We start from the raw sequence: 22000 nt of genomic DNA, 5'->3' as shown, positions 1-22000 counted from the left end.
GATCAGATGGTCTCATGTTATTTTTAAAGATGTCATTTATTCCAGAATTAAATTCTTAAAAAGAGCTTGTAAGTTTCTGATGCTCTTTTATTAACAAATTATAACATTTATATATACTTAAATGAGCTATATTCCTTGTTCATACAGAAGTAGGCTTTTTCCTACAGTATTCATTTTCGAAAGATAATACATTTGCAGGGTTCAATCGAAAAAGCACCAAACACCTTACAGAGAAAGGCCTTCCTCCTACTCCTGACGTATTCGTCCACTTGATCCAAGCCAGTGTACAACCATTGTACTGTGACAGTCCACAGATTTTCTTTAATGCATGTACAAGACACTATCAATATTTTTCCTTTCTGCCTTCGATTTCTATAGAAGTTATTACCTTTTTCTTCACAAGTGATTCTCTCTCTCGGTCCCTCTTCTTCCATTCCTCTGCAAGAGCCTGCATATGGGCCAATTCCTTCTGCTTCAGCTACAAGAGGAAGACAAATAGTCACAGAAAACATATCAGTATTTCAAACACACAAATCAGCTGTTCTCCGGTAAAGAATTAATACTGTTCACCGATATGTTCCTTTCAGAAATTCTCTTTTATTCTTAACCCGAACGAAGAGAAGGCTTGAGGGAAGGAATGCCCATATGAATATAAAGCTAATGTCAAGACTGCTTCTTTAACTCTCTTTTCAAGACAGATGATTGCTGGCTCCAGGAGGAGGATTGCTGGCTGCACAAGGGCCTGGAATTAAAACATTCAAGTTTTCATCTCTGACTTCCAACCTTCAGTCCTAATCTGCCCCAGAGTCATGGAGAAAGTTTAGGGGAATCCTTCTGCAGGGCTTCTGCCCAGCTGTCATTTATCGAGTATTTTCTAATTCTGTTTTCTGTAAGAGTAAAGCATCCTTGATATTCAGAAGGACTGGGTAGGGTACCCATGGAACAGAGAGAGAAAAGCCATAGGGAGAAGAAAGAAATGTAGTCGGTAGACAAAGGAACCTGATTTTCAAAAATGTCTTCTTGCATTTCTTTCCACATTTCCAGCTCCAGTGCTGCTTTGTATTCTAAGGTTTCTCGAGGCTCTGTCTGGACTTCTGAAGGGCAAGGTGCTGGAGGAACGGAAGACGGCTTCTGTTGCACGGCAGGTAAACCCTGAGACACGAACGGAAACGAATTGAAACAAACACGCTCACACACGTGGCGCGTGAGATCCACTGTGAAGAGTCAGGTTTCACTTTCACTGATACTGACCTGAGATGAATCAGAGACAAGAATCTCCCGCATTTTTACTAGTCCATAATCTTCCAGAGTTACTGTGTAAGAAAGATCCATTATCCTGTTGTTTGACCTACAGATGAAATCAGAAATACTTAAAATTCACGGAAACCCCTTTCTATTATTTTTCCCTTTATTTGCCCAATGCCATAGCAGCATGTGACCAAGTCACATTTCCTGTAACCTGGCACTCTTGCTACTCCAACCACAGTACGTGCTGGAGGCTTCAAGACCTTCCACACACAGGATCTTACTTGAGCACGAACGCTCACATTAGTACATACCCACATTTACTAAAAACTGACCTCTCACACTGTTGATGTGGAGAATCTTAAAATCTTAATGCCCATAGGTAATTACTGCCTAAGTTTCATTTCCTTCCTCTCCTCTGTTTTATGTATGTGCAGAGGGTCATGCACTCATCTATGTTAAGATCAAACCATTTTGTCCCTTTTTCTCCCATTTCCACCTGGACCACTTTTCTCATGTCATCAACATTAACTCAAAAAGTAAGTTTCAGGGGCGCCTGGGTGGCACAGCGGTTAAGCGTCTGCCTTCGGCTCAGGGCGTGATCCCGGCGTTATGGGATCGAGCCCCACCTCGGGCTCCTCCGCTATGAGCCTGCTTCTTCCTCTCCCACTCCCCCTGCTTGTGTTCCCTCTCTCGCTGGCTGTCTCTCTGTCAAATAAATAAACAAATAAAATCTTAAAAAAAAAAAAAAAAAGTTTCAATGCCTGTAAAATATCCTAATGAATTTATATAGCCAAATTAAGGGGAAAAAACCAATTTCCCCAATCTTGATTATATATATTCTGAATTCTTACTCTACTTTTTTTCCTGGGATGAAGCACTTGTACATAAATCTTTTACTGGATGTGAGTGTTGCTCCAGGGTAATTCCTGAAAATTTGTTAATTATATATACTTTTTTATTAGAATGAGGATTTCTTTATCAGAGAACTACAAGGAGTGTTTACTAAAATGTTAGAAGAAAATACAATCTTGGCTACAAGAAACGTAGCTCTGTCTAAAATCTATCCCACAAATCCTTGGTCAAACACAACTTCAGTGAATGGAACCCACACGAGCAAACCCTTAATAACCAATTTTCACATTTTCTTCTAATCTCACAGATTTTAGAAGACATGAAGAAAACAAAATGAAGCACTATCGTACCTAAGTCTCCTAAAACTTTTCTGTCTACAGAGCAGGGCAATAAAAGTTAATATTCATAACCCATAGATTTAAAATAACAAGTAATGATCTGATTATTTTCATGATTTTCTACTTAATGTGACCAAAGAATGGTATTTTATTTTTTAAGATTTTATTTATGTGGCAGAGCAAGAGAGAGAGCACAAGCAGGGGGAGTCGGAGAGGGAGAAGCAGGCTCCCTGCTGAGCAAGGAGCCTGACTCAGGACTTGATCCCAGGACGCTGAGACCATGACCTGAGCCAAAGGCAGGTCTGACTGAGCTGCTTAACTGACTGAGCCACCCAGGCACCCCAAGAATGGTATTTTTAAAAGAATTTTCAGTTCAGCCGAGTATCTGATACTGTTCCCAGAGCTCCAAATGAGTCAAAGTTGTACTCCACTCTTTACTTTTTCAAGTGACTAGAGGTGGGGAAGAACAGGGGAAGGGATTTCAATACTACTTTTAGATCTCGGCTTTTTACTGAGCCTGATTTCTTTCTACATTCTAATTATGCTTCAAAAATCAAGGCATGTGATGTATAATGTTAAAGCTTGTTTAAACTTTTGTTGCTACATTTAAAAGGATCCCTCAAAAGATGTCTTTTGGGTAAGACATGTGTGAACTTCAGTTTTCCACTATGGCAATAAATCCCAGGGCAGAAAAACAATACTCTTTTTAAAGTGCCGAACATCTGTAAAAGCCTCAGAAATTAGATTTGAAGCAAAAGTTAAAATATTTGTCAAGCAGGGGCGCCTGGCTGGCGCAGCCGTTAAGCGTCTGCCTTCGGCTCAGGGCGTGATCCCGGTGTTATGGGATCGAGCCCCACATCAGGCTCCTCTGCTATGAGCCTGCTTCTTCCTCTCCTACTCCCCCTGCTTGTGTTCCCTCTCTCGCTGTCTCTGTCAAATAAATAAATGAAATCTTAAAAAAAAAAAATATCTGTCAAGCAGAACAACAGTCATTCCCAATGCAAGACAATGTAACAATACATTATCAATTTGACCTCGAATTACTAAATTAACAAAATGGCCCGAATTTACAATTGTCAGGCTTAAGAGGGGGCAGGAAATACTTAAGAGTCTAAGTGTTAACAGCACCATAGGGTACAGTACAGTGGTACCAGAAAGCTTAAGAAGGCTAAAGAGCAAATTAGAACATAGCCCCCATCGGTCAAAGGAGAGAGAGGAGGACAAAGGTGACAGGAAAGGACAAGGCTGTACCCAGCTAATGAGAATACAAAGCAAGCAAAGACCAGTTCTGGGAAATGCATTACCCCTGCGCTGCTATGAAAGGCACACTTTCACTGTAAGTTTGACGCCAACACTGTTCACCACTGGAACCTAAAAAGCGAGTTTTCTCTGAAGACAAGACGTTAGAAAGCTGGATTCTGGCGATTCCCAGAAGTAAATCTTTACTCATTTTATCCTTGTGCCATAATTCAACCAGCAATGGAATCCTGAGGAAGAGAGAAACAAGTGTTCATTATCTATCAGTTCTGAACTAAGTCACTAACATCTTTAAGTTCCCTAAATATATTCAAAGATGTTTTTGTTACCTCGATCAGAAAGGCTCGATTTCACAGGTAACAAACAGAAAACACTATTACGTTTTCTACACCTCTTTCTGTGCAATAAACACCTTCAAATACTATTCTTTTTTACTCTCCCTTCTTCCCTTTAAATTAATATATACATTTGAATGGTGATACCCTGAGAAAGTAAAAAGACATTTCAGATCTCATTTCTCTTCACAAATCCAATTCAGACAGCTGGATTAACACCTCCATCGTGTACAGATGACATCTCAGAAAAAGCAAATAATACACGACAGTCAATTGGTGAATCGGTAATCAAAACTAAACAGCTTGCTCCTATCTCTCTTCATGTAGTATGAAAAAACAAGACTGCTTTCCAAAGCTGCTTTTCTCGTAGATTGTGTTAACGCAGGTCTAACATCCAAATCGACGAAGAGCCTCCGTAACTATATAAAACTTTCTAGGGGAAGGACATGCATCACAGACACTGTTAGCACATCTGTTTCTGGGTCTTCATGCGCCCTGACTGTTGTGAATCCAGAAGTCCAGGGCTTCCTCTTGTTAACAGACAGAAATGTACCGCACGCGCTGCGTGTATGTTACCGTAAGAAGGTGTCCTGCAGCTGGTGAGGCAGGGTTGCAAAGTCAAATGCACAGTAAGACTGTGGAAGAAAAACTTCCATGTTTTTGCGAACTTCTACCGGAGGATTAGTCATAATAGGAGCTGCGCTGCCGAAGAATGGATAGGAGTACCTAGGATTGAAGAAAAACAGCATCCCGTGATACGGATGACAGAGAAGACTCAGTCTGTTTTCTTAAAGTATAATGTGAATATAATGAACAAATGCAACTTTAAAAATAGGTACGTGGTACAAATACATGACGGTTTTAGTCCTATCACCAACTTTAAAACACTGCAAACGCTGTGAGTGTTGATATAGAAACTAGAGCAATTCTAGACAAAATGCGTCATGTGTACAGCATGCGTTCCCAAAGCTGCTTTCAAGTGATCTTAGAACGGCCATCCGGGGAAGAACTCTCGTAGTCAGAAGGCAGTGACACTAAATAAGGAAGAGATCATCATTTTGATACATTCTAAGTAAGAATAAGATTTAGGAACGGCAATGAGGCTACTGAACAAAGACCGAGCTGCCATTTGTTCAGGAGATCCTTGAGGGCACAGGTCCCACCTTTTCCATCCGTGCCCCCCCCCCAGCAACAAAGAAGCCCTTTGGGGCACCTAGTAAACGTTCAAGAAATACCTGCTGAATTTAATTTCAAAACTTATTTTCGTTATTCAGTAATGTCTTGATGTTTATGGGCTAAAAAACTCCTAGTCAGCGTCAAAAGGGTGCGCCCTTGGTATTCAGTCTTTGAGAATCAAGGACGAAAGCAGCTGAATCCGTGGGGAACAGCACTCTCTTCCTGTCGTCACAGAAACCACACCAGATCAAATGGGAGGATGCCTGACTACTGCAGAACTTACTATTTCAAGCCAAATGTGAAAACGAAGTAATGCTCGCTTAAGTTTCATCTCGTATCTTGTTATTCGTCAGGAAAACTGGAGCTGAAAGCCTAGTAGTGAAAACTGCTTTTCCGGGGCGCCTGGGTGGCACAGCGGTTAAGCGTCTGCCTTCGGCTCAGGGCATGATCCCGGCGTTATGGGATCGAGCCCCACATCAGGCTCTTCCGCTATGAGCCTGCTTCTTCCTCTCCCACTCCCCCTGCTTGGGTTCCCTCTCTCGCTGGCTGTCTATCTCTGTCGAATAAATAAAATCTTAAAAAAAAAAAAAAAAAAAAAAAGAAAACTGCTTTTCCTACAACAAGAATGCTGTGCATTCACTCAATTCCTACATAATCACACATCCACTGAAAGCAGGTCATCTCACAGATCCCGTTATGCAGTTGCCAACTACAGTTTCACGATAGCTCATGAGAGCACGACACCACAAAATTTATCAAACTCAAAGTTACACGGTGTTTTAAAAAATGCCATAAAATGACTCCAAGACAGAACCAGTGGCCCTTGTCATCAAGTGAATCACAGCTGTGTCCTTGCTTCATGATACTTTCCCCCTTTTCTTTGCCAATTGGACTTCTGGCCTTCCTCACACGTCGCCTTCTTTCTCAATCTGTCTTCTTCACGAGGGTGAGCTCTTTGTTTACGTGGCCCATAAACCCCTAATACCAGGCACACTGCTGGATAACGCAGGCACTTCATGATTCAACCAATGGCCCACAGGACAAGACTGAACCACAAAAACTATGAAGAGTGCCTGCTAAGTGGGCTGGTACAAGGTTTCCCCTCCCAGCTTCTAATTTCAGATCATGCCAGTATTTCTATACTTCCGGCTAACAGCATCTCTACGTACCCTAAGATCACAGTCTTTACTAGCAGCGGTAAAGAGATCCCAGTTTAAAAAGTAGAGGGAGAAAGACAAAAAGCTAAAATAGAAAGTAAAAAATACTTCTAAAAACCATTAAGAGATGTTCTAGAAACCCTTTGAGAATAGCTTTCCTTGTGAGAGAAAAGCCTTTTTTTTGGCCCTCAATTTTCAACTAACAATTTCATAATGATTCTCAGCCTCTAACAGGAGGTAAAAAGCAAAACTTAAGCTGTGATGGAAAGACTCCTGTTCTGTGAATTCACAATCCGACTCCGTGTTGGGTCCCTTTGATTCTGTCCATTACTTACATCAAAACCCAGAGGGCTTTGAAATAGCTTGATAAGAATCCAACAATTGAAAAAGGAGATACAAGTATAATGTATGCATCTGAAAAGCAGGTATGCCTTAAATAACAGCAGGGAGCACTGTGTAGCGGCTGACATTCCTGCCAATGGCCATCCCCAATGACAGAAAGATTTTTGCATTTAACCACATTAAGAGCAACAACTTTATTAGAAATGCTAATGATTGCTCCAAAGAAATTTATAAGGAAAAATTAAATACTCCAAACTAAAACATTACTGTATTACATTTCATATACATTTCAGCCAAGAAGTTGATGAAAATGTATTACTGTTAAAAACAAGCTATTGAGTAAAGCCATTTAGCTGATCAAAATACATATATGTATTTCAATTTTTTATACGGAACAGAGTGAACACATTCCACTTGCAGTTCACCAAGTATGGTTCTTACGGTCTCCGTTACCATGTGTAGGTATTAGAATACAACCTCCCACTGTAATGAAGTTTTATAGAAAAGTCAGATACCACACTTCCCTTATTTTGACCTAGGATACCTTTTCTAGGAACAACAACTTTCAGGTTCAAGAGTCACTTTAGTTTTTTTGGGCTTTTTTGTTTTTTTACAAAGGAGCATGAATAAATTGTCATAAATACCTACAATTAGTATGAGCTCTCCTACCACCAATGCCTCCCTGGTTTAAATTCAAAGCCATAAGGACAGAGCCTGGCCCCCTTTTCGGTTCATGGGTTTAACAACTGTTTGAACTTCTTTGGTGCTATTTTTCCCTCTGTAATTCCCAAAGAGAGGAAAGGCATTGCTCTTCAGAAAATAATACTTGGGGGGCGCCTGGGTGGCACAGCGGTTGAGCGTCTGCCTTCGGCTCAGGGCATGATCCCCGCGTTATGGGATCGAGCCCCACATCAGGCTCCTGTGAGCCTGCTTCTTCCTCTCCCACTCCCCCTGCTTGTGTTCCCTCTCTCGCTGGCTGTCTCTATCTCTGTCGAATAAATAAATAAAATCTTTAAAAAAAAAAAAAAAAAAAGAAAATAATACTTGGAGACAAAAGCAGATCACACCTTAATATACAGTTGACTGGAAAACCGACTTCCAAATCATGAATACTCCTTAAGTCTATTGAAAAGCAAAAATGATGGGATGTCGCTGGCACAGCAATCTTCTGTCCTGAGGCTGTTTCTGAAGCATGGGACGCAGGCACCTGCTGGGCCACGGAAGCAGGTATAGAAGAGCTGACGGCTAAATGAACATACAAATTCAAACGAAAAAATTCCACTTGGTAACAGTTTCTCTTCAGTTATTTATATCACGTAAAGATATCTCATTTACGCTAAGTATATGGCAGTGTCTTTAAAAAAAAAATCATTTACCTTCGAGCAAGGAATTTGATCACTTACTTTCATAAAGTTATGAACTGAGCCATCAACTTTTTAAGTGACTTCCCCAGAATGATGTAGGCTTTCATTCCCACTTTAGAGCTGTGTAAAAGAGCTTACTCTTCCCACAGATTGCAAAACACAGAAGCGGACGTTACCGACGCCGTGATGTATGCCAGCAGCGTGGCAGGCGCCAGCTTCCTGCCGAGACGCAGCTACACTTAACTTAGTATTCGAAGGGCTGTACTTGAGACTTTCTGCAGATAATAATTACAGCACTTTCTAAGAAGTAGTTTGGGCACATATGACATAGTCTAACAAAAAGAGCTACCTACTCCAATCCTATTACAGACCGGAGATGTTTAGCAAGTAGCCCAAGTCCTACAGCTATTCAGTGACGAGTGATCGCTTGCTCCCGAACTTTCGACTCCTAATCCACCACTATTCTAATTACTTACACTAGGAAATGTAACTGCAGTTCCTTATGTAGCAGATGGGAAAAGTTTATAAAACCAGATAAAACCTTTCTCAGTCTCTCCCTTAACTGGAGCATCAAAAACGAGTATAATGATTATTACAATAGGCGGTAGCTCTTCTCCCTGAAATTCCAGTGAATTCACAATATTTAAGTGTTTCCTAGTTAAAAATATGTTTCAAAGACCTATTTTCTGTAATTTCTTCTGAATAAGCTACTGTTTCTAAAATAAAAGTCACTGATAAAATTCCCTTACCTTTTAGCAAATCCTATGATGAAGTTATAGACTCAATTTAAATTTGATTCAATTTACACTGAATTTTTTTTTTACATCATACATTATTGGCTCTTTAAAAAAAAAAAAAAAGCTCAAAATTTACTTATAAACCGTGAAAACTCTTAATCGTTAGATGGCTACAAAATGTACACCTAAAAAGTCTGTAAAAAGAACATCTTACCCTTTGTATTTGGTTTTGTGTCCTTATCATATTGTAAGCTTTCTGCTTCACTTCCTGTTGCATCGTCTTTTGTGGGAGGTGATGGGTTTTGAGGTGGAACAGGGGACACGCTTGCTGACTTTGGCCCAGTGAGTGTCTTCTCTTTTATAGGAGTTAAAACTCGCTTCTTTGAATGCTGTAGCTCATGTTCATTCTGGGTCTTTAAGTCAATTAAAGACTAAAAACAATTTTTAAATAAAGTATAATTTGCAAAGCACTTTCCTTCATAATTAAGCAAAAACGTGACGTTGTTTTTTAAAAATATAAGCTTCCTTTCCCAGTTTGGATATTCCTAGTCTATTTTTCTTCATAATTTGCAAATTTTCTTATAGCATCTAGGACCAGAAAAAGGAAGATGAACAGGAAGGAAATACGATATCCAGAGCTGAGTACCAAAATGCATCCTAACTGGCAAGAAGGGATATTTGATACAACAAGTCAGGCCAAGTGTCCTTGGGGATAGTTGTTGTTATCATTACCAAGGCCATAAACACAATGGAGGCCTGTTACTAAAACAAAAACGTATCTGACTTTCTTTCTCTCCTTTGTTCAACTTTCTTCTAAAAATATATGCATATATGTATATACTTAAACTCTCACTTTGTTTTTCTCTCTTTAATTCATAACCTACATAAAGATCAGTTCTTCAAAAGAACAGTACACGAAAGTTGATTCTAGGGCTACGTACAATCAAAAAACATATATGCATCCAAGCAAATACCCATGTCTGTTGCCTAAAGAGAGTATTAGGGCCACGAAGCAACAATGAACCAGGAACTTTGTCTCAGCTCCAGCTGAGTCAACCGAAACCATTACCATTAATGCAGATTCCCAGAAACTAGGTCTAACAACATTCTCTTTCAGAGGAGTCTCTTTTCTGGCAATGACTGACCATGAGTTGGGGGTGGGGGGAATGGTTCCTACTACATGACAAGACTATATGGGGGCACCTGGGAGTCTGCCTGAGATTCTTTCCTTCTGCCCCCTCCTCTCTAAAAATAAAAAAATCCTTAAAAAAAAGGGGGGGGGGGGCGCCGGGGTGGCTCAGTCGGTTAAGCATCTGCCTTCAGCTGAGGTCATGATCTCGAGTCAGGTCCTGGGACAGAGCCCGTGTCAGGCTCCCTGCTCAGCGGGAAGTCCGCTTCTCCCTCTACCTCTGCCCCTCGCCCTGCTCGTGCTGTCTCTCCCGCTCTCTCTCAAATAATCTTTAAAAAAAAAAAAAAAAAAAAAAAGACTGTATGCAAAGGCTCTGTATAAACACTTAATGAAGTATAGCTGGGAAGTCACAGTACTTTTCAGAAAGGAAGTATCATATAATATAGGGCACTAATTAAGAATAATAAATACTTTCTCATGCAAGTTCAACTTTTATGAGTAGTCCCGAGTGACCGCGCAGGAGCTGGAGGAGGGGCTGGGGGGCCACTACTTGCCTGGGCGTCTGCGCCTTCTCTCTGCAGAGCCACAGACACTCCGACAGTCGGGGCTAGCTCCACAGGGATAGGGGCGAGCTTTTGTTTGGCTCGGTTTGGAGGCTCAAGAATAAAGGCACCCTCAACTGTGACCGGGCGCTGGTTGATCTCCGTACTCCCCTTTTTCAGTAGCCCAGTTAAGGGTACTTCTGTGCTTCCAAGGGACTGGTCTCCACAGCAAAGATGGATCTAATGTGAAAGAGAAAATCAAAACAGGCTTCATATTCTCTCCTGTCTCCTAAACACGTACACTTCACAGCAAGTTAGGGGCGCCTGGGTGGCTCGGTCAGCTGAGCATCCGACCCTTGGTTTTGCCTCAGGTCCCGATCTCAGGGTCGTGGGATGAAGCCCCGTGTCGGGCTCCACACTCCCGCTCAGCACAGAGTCCATGCGAGTAATAGATTCTTAGACTTGATGGTTCAAGTTGTTGGTAAGGCACAGAATTTACTAAGAACTCCATAATAAAGCCATTCTCTTTCATTTTTTCTCTCACTACTGTATACTCATACATGATCGCCCTTCTCCCTTTCAGGAGCTGTGGTTATTTTAATATTTTACTATGCTGCTTCACAAACTGTATCATGAATACACGAATGCAAACAAAACTAATAGTTCAAGCATTTTTTTCTATTTCCATTTCAACATTAAACAGTTATTAAAGAAAAAAAAGTTAGTGAATCCAGCCCCTAAAGAACCTGAAATGATTTTGTTTCATTCATCCATAGAACATCTTCAGTGTTTCTCTTTTCCTGCTTTTTAGATTTTAGATTTTATATATAAAACAGTGTTTACCAGTACAACGTAAAATAGAATACCTGGGTGGGCTGTACTGTTTATCACTGATACCTAATCAAACTTCGACATTACTCCCTTCTGAAACTATAGAAAAAAGGGGGCACCTGGGTGGCTCAGTTACAGTGAAGCCTCTGCCCTCGGTTCAGGTCATGATCCCAGGATCTGGGGATCAAGCCCCGCATACGGCTCCCACTCCATCTCCCTCTGCGTGAGGCTCCCCCTGCTTGTGTTGTCAAATAAATAAAATCTTTAAGGGGGAAAAAAAACGCACCACAGGGGAAAAAAATGGCTGTTCAGGTATACGGTATAAACTGGGTTTTTGTTTTGTTTTGTTTTTTACCTACTATAGTACTTTACCTCACTGTATGGACAAACATGGCATTCACACGCACAATAAGCAGTCACAACATGAAACTATTTTTAGTTCCAAGGTAGGCAGTGACCTGTCACTTAGTTTTAATGTTATTAGGTATGATGTTGGCGGTGGGCTGGAGAGAAAGGATTTGTTAGTTTAATTCTCATGGACATTTAAGTCCTAAGAAAGAAGTCATTACTTCAGTAAAGATTGGTATGTTAGAGACAGAAAAAAATTCAAGATCTTTAGAAAGCTAAAAACTATGTGAAAAGATGAAATGCAGCAAAACAAAACAAAACAAAAAAAAAAAGCAGTTCGTCATTTTATATAATATTTGGCTATTTAGTCTCCTGGGTTTAGCAGAACCACCTCCAAAATTTAGTTCTACTGTAATTTTTTTTTTTTTTTTTAGGTGTATTTATTTGAGAGAGCGCGTGCGCGCGAGCACAGGGCACAGGTAGGGGAGGAGGAGAGAGAGAACCTCAAGCCGATCCCTGCTGAGCGTGGAGTCCAAAGCAGGGCTCAGTCCTTGACCCTGAGATCATGAGCTGAAATTAAGAGGCAGATGCTTAACCGACTGAGCCACGCAGGCGCCCCCTGGTTCTAGAATTTCTATTACCGCTAAATTATAGTTCTGTAAGTACTATAATTTCTGAATGCCCCTTCCCACCTCCCACCCAAATTTGCAAGCAAATCTCATGAATGATCACATTCAACAAATGACGACCTAACCCTTTATTTCACTACCCCCTTTCAGTCTGATTAAAAGCAATTGTAATAAATAAAATAGTCATTTTCACTACGTAAGGTTTACTTTCGAAGAGAGTCCAATAAAAAATTACTTTACAAAAGTACTGAATTCAAGGGCAGGCTTTAGAAAGTTGTGTTATTTGCTTTTAATAGCAATAAGGTGTATAAACTCTAAAATCCAGCGTGTGACCTGTGTGTGCATAGCTACTACGCCCACTAGTTAATGATGAAATTTTCCCTGAACCCACATACAGCTTTAGGCTCCAAACCATTTTTTATCCTAAAGCCTGACAACTGATACACCTCTTTTCATAATAACTAGGTAAAGAAGTTTATCTCCTAGAATTCTGAAGTAACAGTTATGCTAGGCCTTTACGAGTCAGGGTAATTGCTAAAACATTAAATGACGTGGCAGAAAGATGATCTTCACTACTGAAGTAAGGGTTTAGGTACCTCTCTGAAGCCTAAAAAAATCACCTCTAATTAAAAAAAAAAAAAACAATTTTCTGCAATACTTACCTGTAGTTTAGACTGAAGAGCCAGGTAAACACGAAGAATTTCTATGCTGCTACGTATTCGAACAGATGCTCTCTCTGGCTCAAAGTTTGGGTTGATCAAATCATTGAAGGGTTCATTTGTAACATCGTTTCCCAGCAAAGAATAGTAAAAGAAAAACTCAGGCTGTCTTTCTGGAAGTTTCATGGTACATGGAATTAACTAAACATTCAAGGAAAAAGAAAAGAGCATTAACTTGTAAACCATCATACATGCTTATGCGTGTGTGATGAACGCCAAGATATTTGCCAAAATGCTGATCTAAGTCTTGAAATAATTCACTCAAAATTTCTACATCTCTGAAAAATTACAACCAAATGACTGGTTTAATTTTTCAAGGTTTACCTTAGAAAAGCCCAAAGACTAAAATATTTTTAAAGATTGCTGTTATTTTCAAGTTTACTTTTTATTCATCTGATCCATGAACGAGTCCATGAAAGTTCTTTTAGAAGAAAGTGGTCAAGTACTTTAAACTGAGCTTTATTTCCATATACCTTATTTCATCTTATTCTGCCACCCTCTCCAGTCATCAGAGGAGGGTTTTAAACAACCGTAATCCAAGCTATTAAATGTGACACCTTAGTCCAGGCCCTCAAGAAAAACGCTTCCTAGCCACTCTGTCAAATTTGGGAACCTTATAAATTAACAGCTGCAAAAGGCTATTTCCTTTCATAAGAGTGTTACTTCTCAAAGCTCGTAGTTTCATGGCCGCATATGGCAAAGACATGGATTCCTGGCCCATAAAACACCGAACACACTCTAAGTGTTCACTAGCACGCTGTTAAAAATCAGCTCTTGTGTTCGTCAAAGAAGATGGCTTCAGCATATCCTAGTTATCATACAACAGAGCTGCTATCTAAGACATGCTGGCAGGCCAAGCAGAGCTACAGCACAGCTTGTGGAGTTCGTGAAAATCAAAGAATTACCTGCTTAGAATGAAACAGCCCCATATTCAGTACGCAGTAAATATTCAATCGTCATTTCGTGTAAAATAATACAGCAGATACTCAATAGCTAGGGTGTCATATAAAGTATATTTTTATGTGTGAAGTGAACGTTTACTCCAACCCCATACATTAAACTGCCCGTGAGTAGATCTTAATCAGATTTATCTAGAGAGAGCCAGCACTTACACACCTACAGCTGTTAACAGATTCTGGATTAAGCCCCCAATCCTGGTTCCATCAACGGCTGACTGAGAAGCTTCGAACAAGTTCCTCTGTCACTCTGTCCCTCCATTTCTTTTAGGGTCGTTAGAAGGATTAAAAGAGAGAATACATGTTCAACTGCACAACTCCACCACCCAGCACAGACTCAGCGGTTACATGAATGGGAAAATGTCTGAGGCCAAAATATAGTATCCTTACCTGTGATTATTTCTGAGTTTAATTAGACAAGACTTTTTTTCTTTGGTTTCTTCCATAATCAGAAAGCAATAAAAATTTTAAAAACTAAAGATGGCCCTCCAATATTTCATAGTATATTTAATTTTAAGTTAATTTCCACTAAGAAAAGATTCCTTTAAAAATCCTTTAATGTCTTTGTATTTGGAAGGTTTTTTTTTTTTTTAACCATAAATGTCCAATTTTTAAGAAAAGGAGCCACACAAGATTATCACCATCCGGTCTCCCCGCTCCTAACTCATTCCTCCAATCTACAACATGATAGCATCATGTCCTAAGTCACTGATGTGCATCTGAAAAAGTATTTTTTATTAGCTTTATTTGTTGCTTGATACTTTCTCCTAGTACCTGTCACTAGCTTGAGGAAAGAACTAAATGGCTAATTTATAAGACCCCTGGCTTGTCTATAAATAATGAAAAAAGCAAACAACAAATATTAAATAATATCAAAAGATGAGTAGACTATTGGGCTCAATTTTTTAATTATTGTAAAGTACACGTAACAGAAAATGTACCATTGTAACGATTAAAAAGCGAGCACCTCAGTACCACTGAGTACATTCACAAGGCCGTGCATGCACTGGTCCCTACATCTGGCTCCAGAAGGCGCTCACCTCCCCAGGACAAACACCGCAGCCATGAAGCAGTCTCCATTCCCCCCTTCCTCCAGCCCCAGGAAACCACAAATCTGCTCCGGGTCTTTATGGGTTCACCTGTGCTAGTGGATTTCATATAAGTGCAGTCACACATCATGTGGCCCTGAGTGTCTGGCTTCTTCCACTCGGCCTGCGTTCAACGTCTGCCCGCACTGCAGCGCCTGACAGTACCCCACTCCGTTATAGTCGTGCAATATTCCAGCGTACGGTGTGCATCTGGTTTACCCACTCAGCCACTGATGGACATCTGGGTTGTTTCCACCTTTTGGAGACTGTGAATACTGCTATGTACATTCCCGTACACGTTTTTATTTGAACACCTGTTTTCAGTTCTTTTGATTCACACCTAGCACTGAAATTGCTGGGTTCCATGGTAATTCGGTTTACTCTTGAGAGAAAACTGCCTGGCTTCCTTTTTAGCAGGGAGAGCCAACAGCCAGTTGTCAATCTGGTTTTTGAGTTCTTAAAACTAAACTGAGCGACTGGTCCCAGTGAGTCACCTTGTATTACCAAGAACTGTTTTAGTGTTAGTTGTGGATTCAATAGGCCAATTACTCCCAACAAGCTGTTATCATACAAACGTAGCTTCACACATACAAACTATGTGGGAGACATTCTGATTACATTGTCTCCTCCCTCATGCTTATATGGAAAGCTGGTATTATCACCAGTCTACTACTGAAAAACCTCAAGCCTCCGAAAGGTTACAGTGCCGAAGGGGAAGGAGCTAGCTAGTCAGCAGTGAGTGAGTGGTGAGAAAGAGAACCCGCGCAAATGCATCGTACTCCAAAACTGCGCAAGAGAGCAGAGAGCCTAATACCGCAACGAGAGAATAAGGGAAGTGACTCTATTTCCAGAAATACCTAGGCCATTTACTTAGCTGTACAACCTTCCTAAGAAATGGTTTCGTGATCTTGAAAATGAAAATAATCATCCCCTAAAGTTGTGGGAGGACTGAACACGGTAGTTAGCAAAATGCCTACTTCACGGAACAGGACACACAGTAAGTGATGAGGCACAATGATGCCTCCCTAGAGCTGAAAAAAACTAACAATAAAGTAGTAATGTAAGATGCCTTGCATCTACTTAATAACACAGTAAAAGTATAGTGGCCTCATTATCTAATGTGTCCCCTGATGTGGTTAATGAGGACAGTGGACATGTGACCTTACCCCAGCCAAACGGCATAGTAAGCTGGGGCAACCCATAAGCAGAGCTTTATGAAGCAAAAGAGAAACTGATGGAGAAAGGCAGAAGCATGAATTTGGTATGACAAAATTGTAAATATTTCCTGAGAAAAATCATTACCTAATATTCTAAATGTGGACTGTGTGGGAGCTGTGTACCTCTAAGAAAGTCAACAGTAAGGTAAAAAATGTAAGTCATAAGCCATAATTCTCTATTTCTGAAATTATTAATTTATTTCAATTGCTATAGACCAACATAAACTCGAGAAAACTGGGCTTGATCCTGATAAAGACCATGGAGTAACAGCTCATTTTGTGTTGAGCCATTTTTGCGAAGAGGGAATGTTGGCACGTGTCCTGAGCATCCCTGCACTTCTCGCTGAGGCACCGAGATCGCAAGACCCAGACCACTCTCCCCCAGGCTGCTTCCCAGGGCTGCATGTGCAGCTGGTAAGCTCGAGGAATTAAGCGTCTTCTTGGAGAGAGACCGGAGAGAGACCAGGACTGTTTACGATTCAAGTGGTCTACTCCCCAAGTTCTGTGCTCCTCAGCCATGGCACAAACCCACTCTGTGTGGGGCAGCCACCTGGGCCCCTCTGTGTCACCCTTGGAACATGGGGCAAGGAAGATGGCAGACAATATACAGATGTGCGTGTTGTCTGCTGTGCTGAGAGTAGTATAGTCCTTTATCTCTGACCCAAGAACCTTCTGTCTTCTGGCACCATCCGAGAAGCAGTAATTACCGGAAGTGATTGTCGGGGGGAGGAGTAAAGATGGCAGAGGAGTAGGGGACCCCTTTTTCAGCCAGTCCCCCGAGTCGAGCTGGATAGGAACCAGACCAGCCTAAACAACCACGGAATCAGCCTGAGACGCAGGAAGATGCATCTGGATCTCTACAAATGAACATCTCCAGCGCTGAGTATTGAGGTACGAGGCGGGGAGCCGTGAAACCGCGCACAGATATCGGAAGATAAACGGAAGGGGGAGGGAGCCGCCGTGTTCGGGCGCCGGGAAGCGGTAGCCACTTGCACGGGGGAGCGGGCGGGGCTCGTGGTCGGCACCCGCAAAACAGCAGACTGAGACCGTGAGCCGGGTGCGCGCCCCACCAGGCATCTCGCGGAACCCCGGAATCCCGGTGCGCTCACTGGATCCAGACTGAGAAAGGGAGATCCGGGAGCGCGCACGGGGTGGCTGGCGGCGTTAGAAACACAAAGGACAGAGACGCGCCGGCCCTGGAAGTGAGGGCTGGGACGCCGGGTGTGGGGCGCACATCCCGGGACGCGGCAGGGTTGAGCAGCACCAACAGAAACAGAGTTAAAGTGGCCAGAACATCAGTGGACAATGGTCAGCGATCCCTCTGTTCTGAGACAGGGGCTGAGATTCGGCCACTGCTGCTCTGACTCTCAGAAGAGGCACAGCAAACCACCAGGGAAAGCCGCCAGAGAACAAAAGCCTGGAAATACCGGCTCAGGGAGTGCCCATCCCCATCCCCCCTCGCAGGGGACACGGAGACTCTACCCAAACAGGGCTGCCTGAGTATCGGCGCGGCAGGCCCCTCCCCCAGAAGGCAGGCTGAAAAATCAAGAAGCCCACATCCCTAAGATCCCTATAAAACAAGGGCGCACGGCCTGGGTCCCGGTCAATAATTTGGGCTCTGGACAATCCCGCAACCTCTCCTCATCAGAATGACGAGAAGGAGAAATCCTCCCCCCAGCAAAGAAAAGACAATGAGTCTGTGGCCTCTGCCACAGAACTAATGGATATGGATATAACCAAATTATCAGAAATGGAGTTCAGAGTAACAATGGTCAAGATGATGTGCAGACTTGAAAAAAGTATTAACGAAAATGTTAATGAAAATATAGAATCTCTAAGGGCAGAAATGAGAGCGAATCTGGCAGAAATTAAAAATTCTATGAGCCAAATGCAGGCAAAACTAGAGGCTCTGACGGCCAGGGTCAATGAGGCAGAAGAACGTATTGGCAAATTGGAGGATGGGTTAGTAGAAGAAAAAACTAAAATAGAATCTGGGCTCAAAAAAATCCACGCACAGGAATGTAGGTTACGGGAGATTACTGACTCAATGAAACGTTCCAATGTCAGAATCATCGGCATCCCAGAGCGGGTGGAGAAAAACAAGAGGTCTAGAAGGGATATTTAAACAAATTGTGGCTGAAAACTTCCCTAATCTAGCAAGGGAAACAAACATTCGTGTCCAAGAGGCAGAGAGGACCCCTCCCAAGCTCAACCACGACAAACCTACGCCACGTCACGTCATAGTGCATTCGCAAATATTAGATGCAAGGATACAGTATTGAAAGCGGCCAGGGCAAAGAAATTTCTCACGTACCAAGGCAAAGGTATCAGAATTACGTCAGACCTGTCTACACAGACCTGGAATGAGAGAAAGGGTTGGGGGGGGGCGCATTTTTAAAGCTCTTTCAGAGAAAAACATGCAGCCAAGGATCCTTTATCCAGCAAGGCTGTCATTCAGAATTGATGGAGAAATAAAGACCTTCCAGAATCGCCAGTCATTGACCAATTTCGTAACCACGAAACCAGCCTTACAGGAGATATTAAGGGGGGTTCTATAAAGGTAAAAAGGCCCCAAGAGTGATACAGAACAGAAAGTCACAATCTATAGAAACAAAGACTTTACTGGCAACATGGCATCATTAAAATCATCTCTCTCAATATTCAGTCTCAATGTAAATGGCCTAAATGCTCCCATAAAACACCACAGGGTTGCAGACTGGATAAAAAGACATGACCCATCCATTTGCTGTCTACAAGAGACTCATTTTGAACCTAAAGATGCATTCAGACTGAAGTAAAGGGATGGAATACCATCTTTCACACCAATGGACCTCAAAAGAAAGCTGGGGTAGCAATTCTCATATCAGACAGATTGGATTTTAAACTAAAGACTATAGTTAGGGACACAGAAGGGCACTATATTATTCTTAAAGGATGTATCCAACAAGTGGATATGACAATTATAAATATATATGCCCCCACCAGGGGAGCAGCAAGATACACAAGCTAACTCTTAACCAGAATAAAGAGACATATAGATAAAAATACATTAATAGTAGGGGACCTCAACACTCCACTATCAGCAACAGACAGAGCACCGGAGCAGAAAACCAATATAGAAACAAGAGCTTTGAATGCCATACTCGACGAGTTGGACCTCATAGATATATATAGAACACTACACCCCAGAACCAAAGAATACTTATTCTATTCTAATGCCCATGGAACATTCTCAAGAATAGACCATGTTCTGGGACACAAAACAGGTCTGAACCGATACCAAAAGACTGAAATTATCTCCTGCAAAATATCTCAGACCACAACGCTCCGAAATTGGAACTCAACCACAAGGAAAAATTTTGAAGAAACTCAAACACTTGGGAGACTAAGAACCATCCTGCTCAGGAATGACTCGATAAACCAGGAAATCAAAAATCAATTTAAACAATTTATGGAGACCAACGAGAATGAAAACACAACGGTCCAAAACCTATGGGATACTGCAAAGGCAGTCCTAAGGGGGAAATACATAGCCATCCAAGCCTCACTCAAAAGAATAGAAAAATCTAAAATGCAGTTTTTATATTCTCACCTCAAGAAGCTGGAACAGCAACAGAGGGACAGGCCTAATCCACGCACGAGGAAGCAGTTGACCAAGATGAGAGCAGAAATCAATGAATTAGAAACCAGAAGTACAGTAGAGCAGATCAACAGGACTAGAAGCTGGTTCTTTGAGAGAATCAATAAAATTGACAAACCACTGGCAAGACTTATCCAAAAGAATAGAGAAAGGACCCAAATTAGTAAAATTATGAATGAAAAAGGAGAGGTCACGACCAACACCAATGAAATTGGAAGGATTATTAGAAACTTTTATCAACATCTATATGCCAATAAATTAAGTAACCTGGAAGAGATGGAGGCCTTCCTGGAAACCTATAAACTACCAAGACTGAAACAGGAAGAAATCGATTTTTTAAACAGGCCAATTATGAAGACATTGAGTCAGTGATAAACAACCTTCCAAATAACAAAACTCCAGGCCCGGACAGTTTTCCTGGGGAATTCTACCAAACATTCAAAGAAGAAATAATACCTATTCTCCTAAAGCTATTTCAAAAAATAGAAACAGAAGGAAAGCTACCAAACTCATTCTATGAGGCCAATATTACCTTGATCCCCAAACCAGGCAAAGACCCCACCAAAAAGGAGAATTACAGACCAATTTCCCTAATGAATATGGACGCCAAAATCCTCAACAATATCCTGGCTAATAGAATCCAACATAACATTAAAGGATTATCCGTCATGACCAAGTGGGATTCATCCCTGGGATGCAAGCGTGGTTCAACATTCGCAAATCAATCAGCGTGATACATCATATCAACAAGAAAAGACTCAGGAACCATAGGATCCTCTCAATTGCTGCAGAAAAAGCATTTGACAAAATACAGCATCTTTTCCTGATTAAAACCCTTCAGAGTGTAGGAATAGAGGGTACATTCCTCAATCTCATAAAAGCCATCTATGAAAAGCCTACAGCAAATATTATTCTCAATGGGGAAAAGCTGGAAGCCTTTCCCTTAAGATCAGGAACTCGACAAGGATGCCCACTCTCGCCACTATTATTCAACATAGTACTAGAAGTCCTTGCAACAGCAATCAGACAACAAAAAGGGATCAAAGGTATCCAAATCGGCAAAGAAGTCAAAATGTCTCTCTTCGCAGATGACATGATACTCTATATGGAAAACCCAAAAGAATCCACTCCCAAACTATTAGAAGTTATAGAGCAGTTCAGTAATGTGGCGGGATACAAAAATCAATGCTCAGAATCAGTTGCATTTCTATACACGAATAATGAGACTGAAGAAAAGAAATTAGGGAATCCATCCCATTTACAATAGCACCAAAAACCATACGTTACCTTGGAATTCACTTAACCAGAGACGTAAAGGACTTATATTATAGAAAGTATAAATCACTCTTGAAAGACATTGAGGAAGACACAAAAAGATGGAAAAATATTCCATGCTCATGGATCGGAAGAATTAACATAGTTAAAATGTCCATGCTACCCAGAGCAATCTACACTTTCAATGCTATCCCGACCAAAATACCGATGACATTTTTTCAAAGAACTGGAATAGTCCTTAAATTTGTATGGAACCAGAAAAGGCCCGAATCGCCAAGGAATTGTTGAAAAGGAAAAACAAAGCTGGGGGCATCACAATGCCGGATTTTGAGCTGTACTACAAAGCTGTGATCACAAAGACAGCATGGTACTGGCACCAAAATAGACACATAGACCAATGGAACAGAATAGAGAACCCAGAAATGGACCCTCGGCTCTTTGGGCAACTAATCTTTGATAAAGCAGGAAAAAACATCCGGTGGAAAAAAGACAGTCTCTTCAATAAATGGTGCTGGAAAAATTGGACAGCTACATGCAAGAATGAAACTTGACCACTCTCTCACACTGTACACAAAAATAAACTCCAAATGGATGAAAGACCTCGATGTGAGACAGGAATCCATCAAAATCCTAGAGGAGAACATAGGCAGCAACCTCTATGACATCGGCCAAAGCAACCTTTTTCATGACACATCTCCAAAGGCAAGAGAAACAAAAGCTAAATTGAACTTGTGGGGCTTCATCAAGATAAAAAGCTTCTGCACAGCCAAGGAAACAGTCAAAAGAACTAAGAGGCAGGCCACGGAATGGGAGAATATAT

At 41.4% G+C, this 22000-nt stretch overlaps 1 protein-coding gene across 4 annotated transcripts in view; it reads right to left on the bottom strand.

Annotated features, from left to right (window-relative positions):
• CEP120 (centrosomal protein 120) overlaps positions 1-22000 on the bottom strand; it is a 71162-nt gene that overhangs the window by 35481 nt on the left and 13681 nt on the right. For 3 of the 4 annotated variants that reach the window (XM_045794846.2, XM_045794844.2, XM_045794845.2), the window contains 9 exons: positions 12948-13145; positions 10490-10717; positions 9021-9237; positions 7773-7950; positions 4607-4756; positions 3743-3925; positions 1252-1348; positions 1000-1152; positions 389-478 (listed from right to left, as the gene is read on the bottom strand). In XM_045794846.2, the coding sequence (XP_045650802.2) occupies positions 389-478; positions 1000-1152; positions 1252-1348; positions 3743-3925; positions 4607-4756; positions 7773-7950; positions 9021-9237; positions 10490-10717; positions 12948-13145 (1494 nt within the window). The remainder of the gene's footprint in view (positions 1-388; positions 479-999; positions 1153-1251; positions 1349-3742; positions 3926-4606; positions 4757-7772; positions 7951-9020; positions 9238-10489; positions 10718-12947; positions 13146-22000) is intronic. The other variant, XM_087862351.1, reaches the window with a different exon arrangement.

The sequence above is a fragment of the Ursus americanus genome, chromosome 5 (assembly GCF_024610735.1).
Source record: "Ursus americanus isolate L20-20 chromosome 5, mUrsAme1.1.p, whole genome shotgun sequence".
NCBI lineage: Eukaryota > Metazoa > Chordata > Mammalia > Carnivora > Ursidae > Ursus > Ursus americanus.
This window is presented reverse-complemented; position numbering and strand designations above follow the sequence as displayed.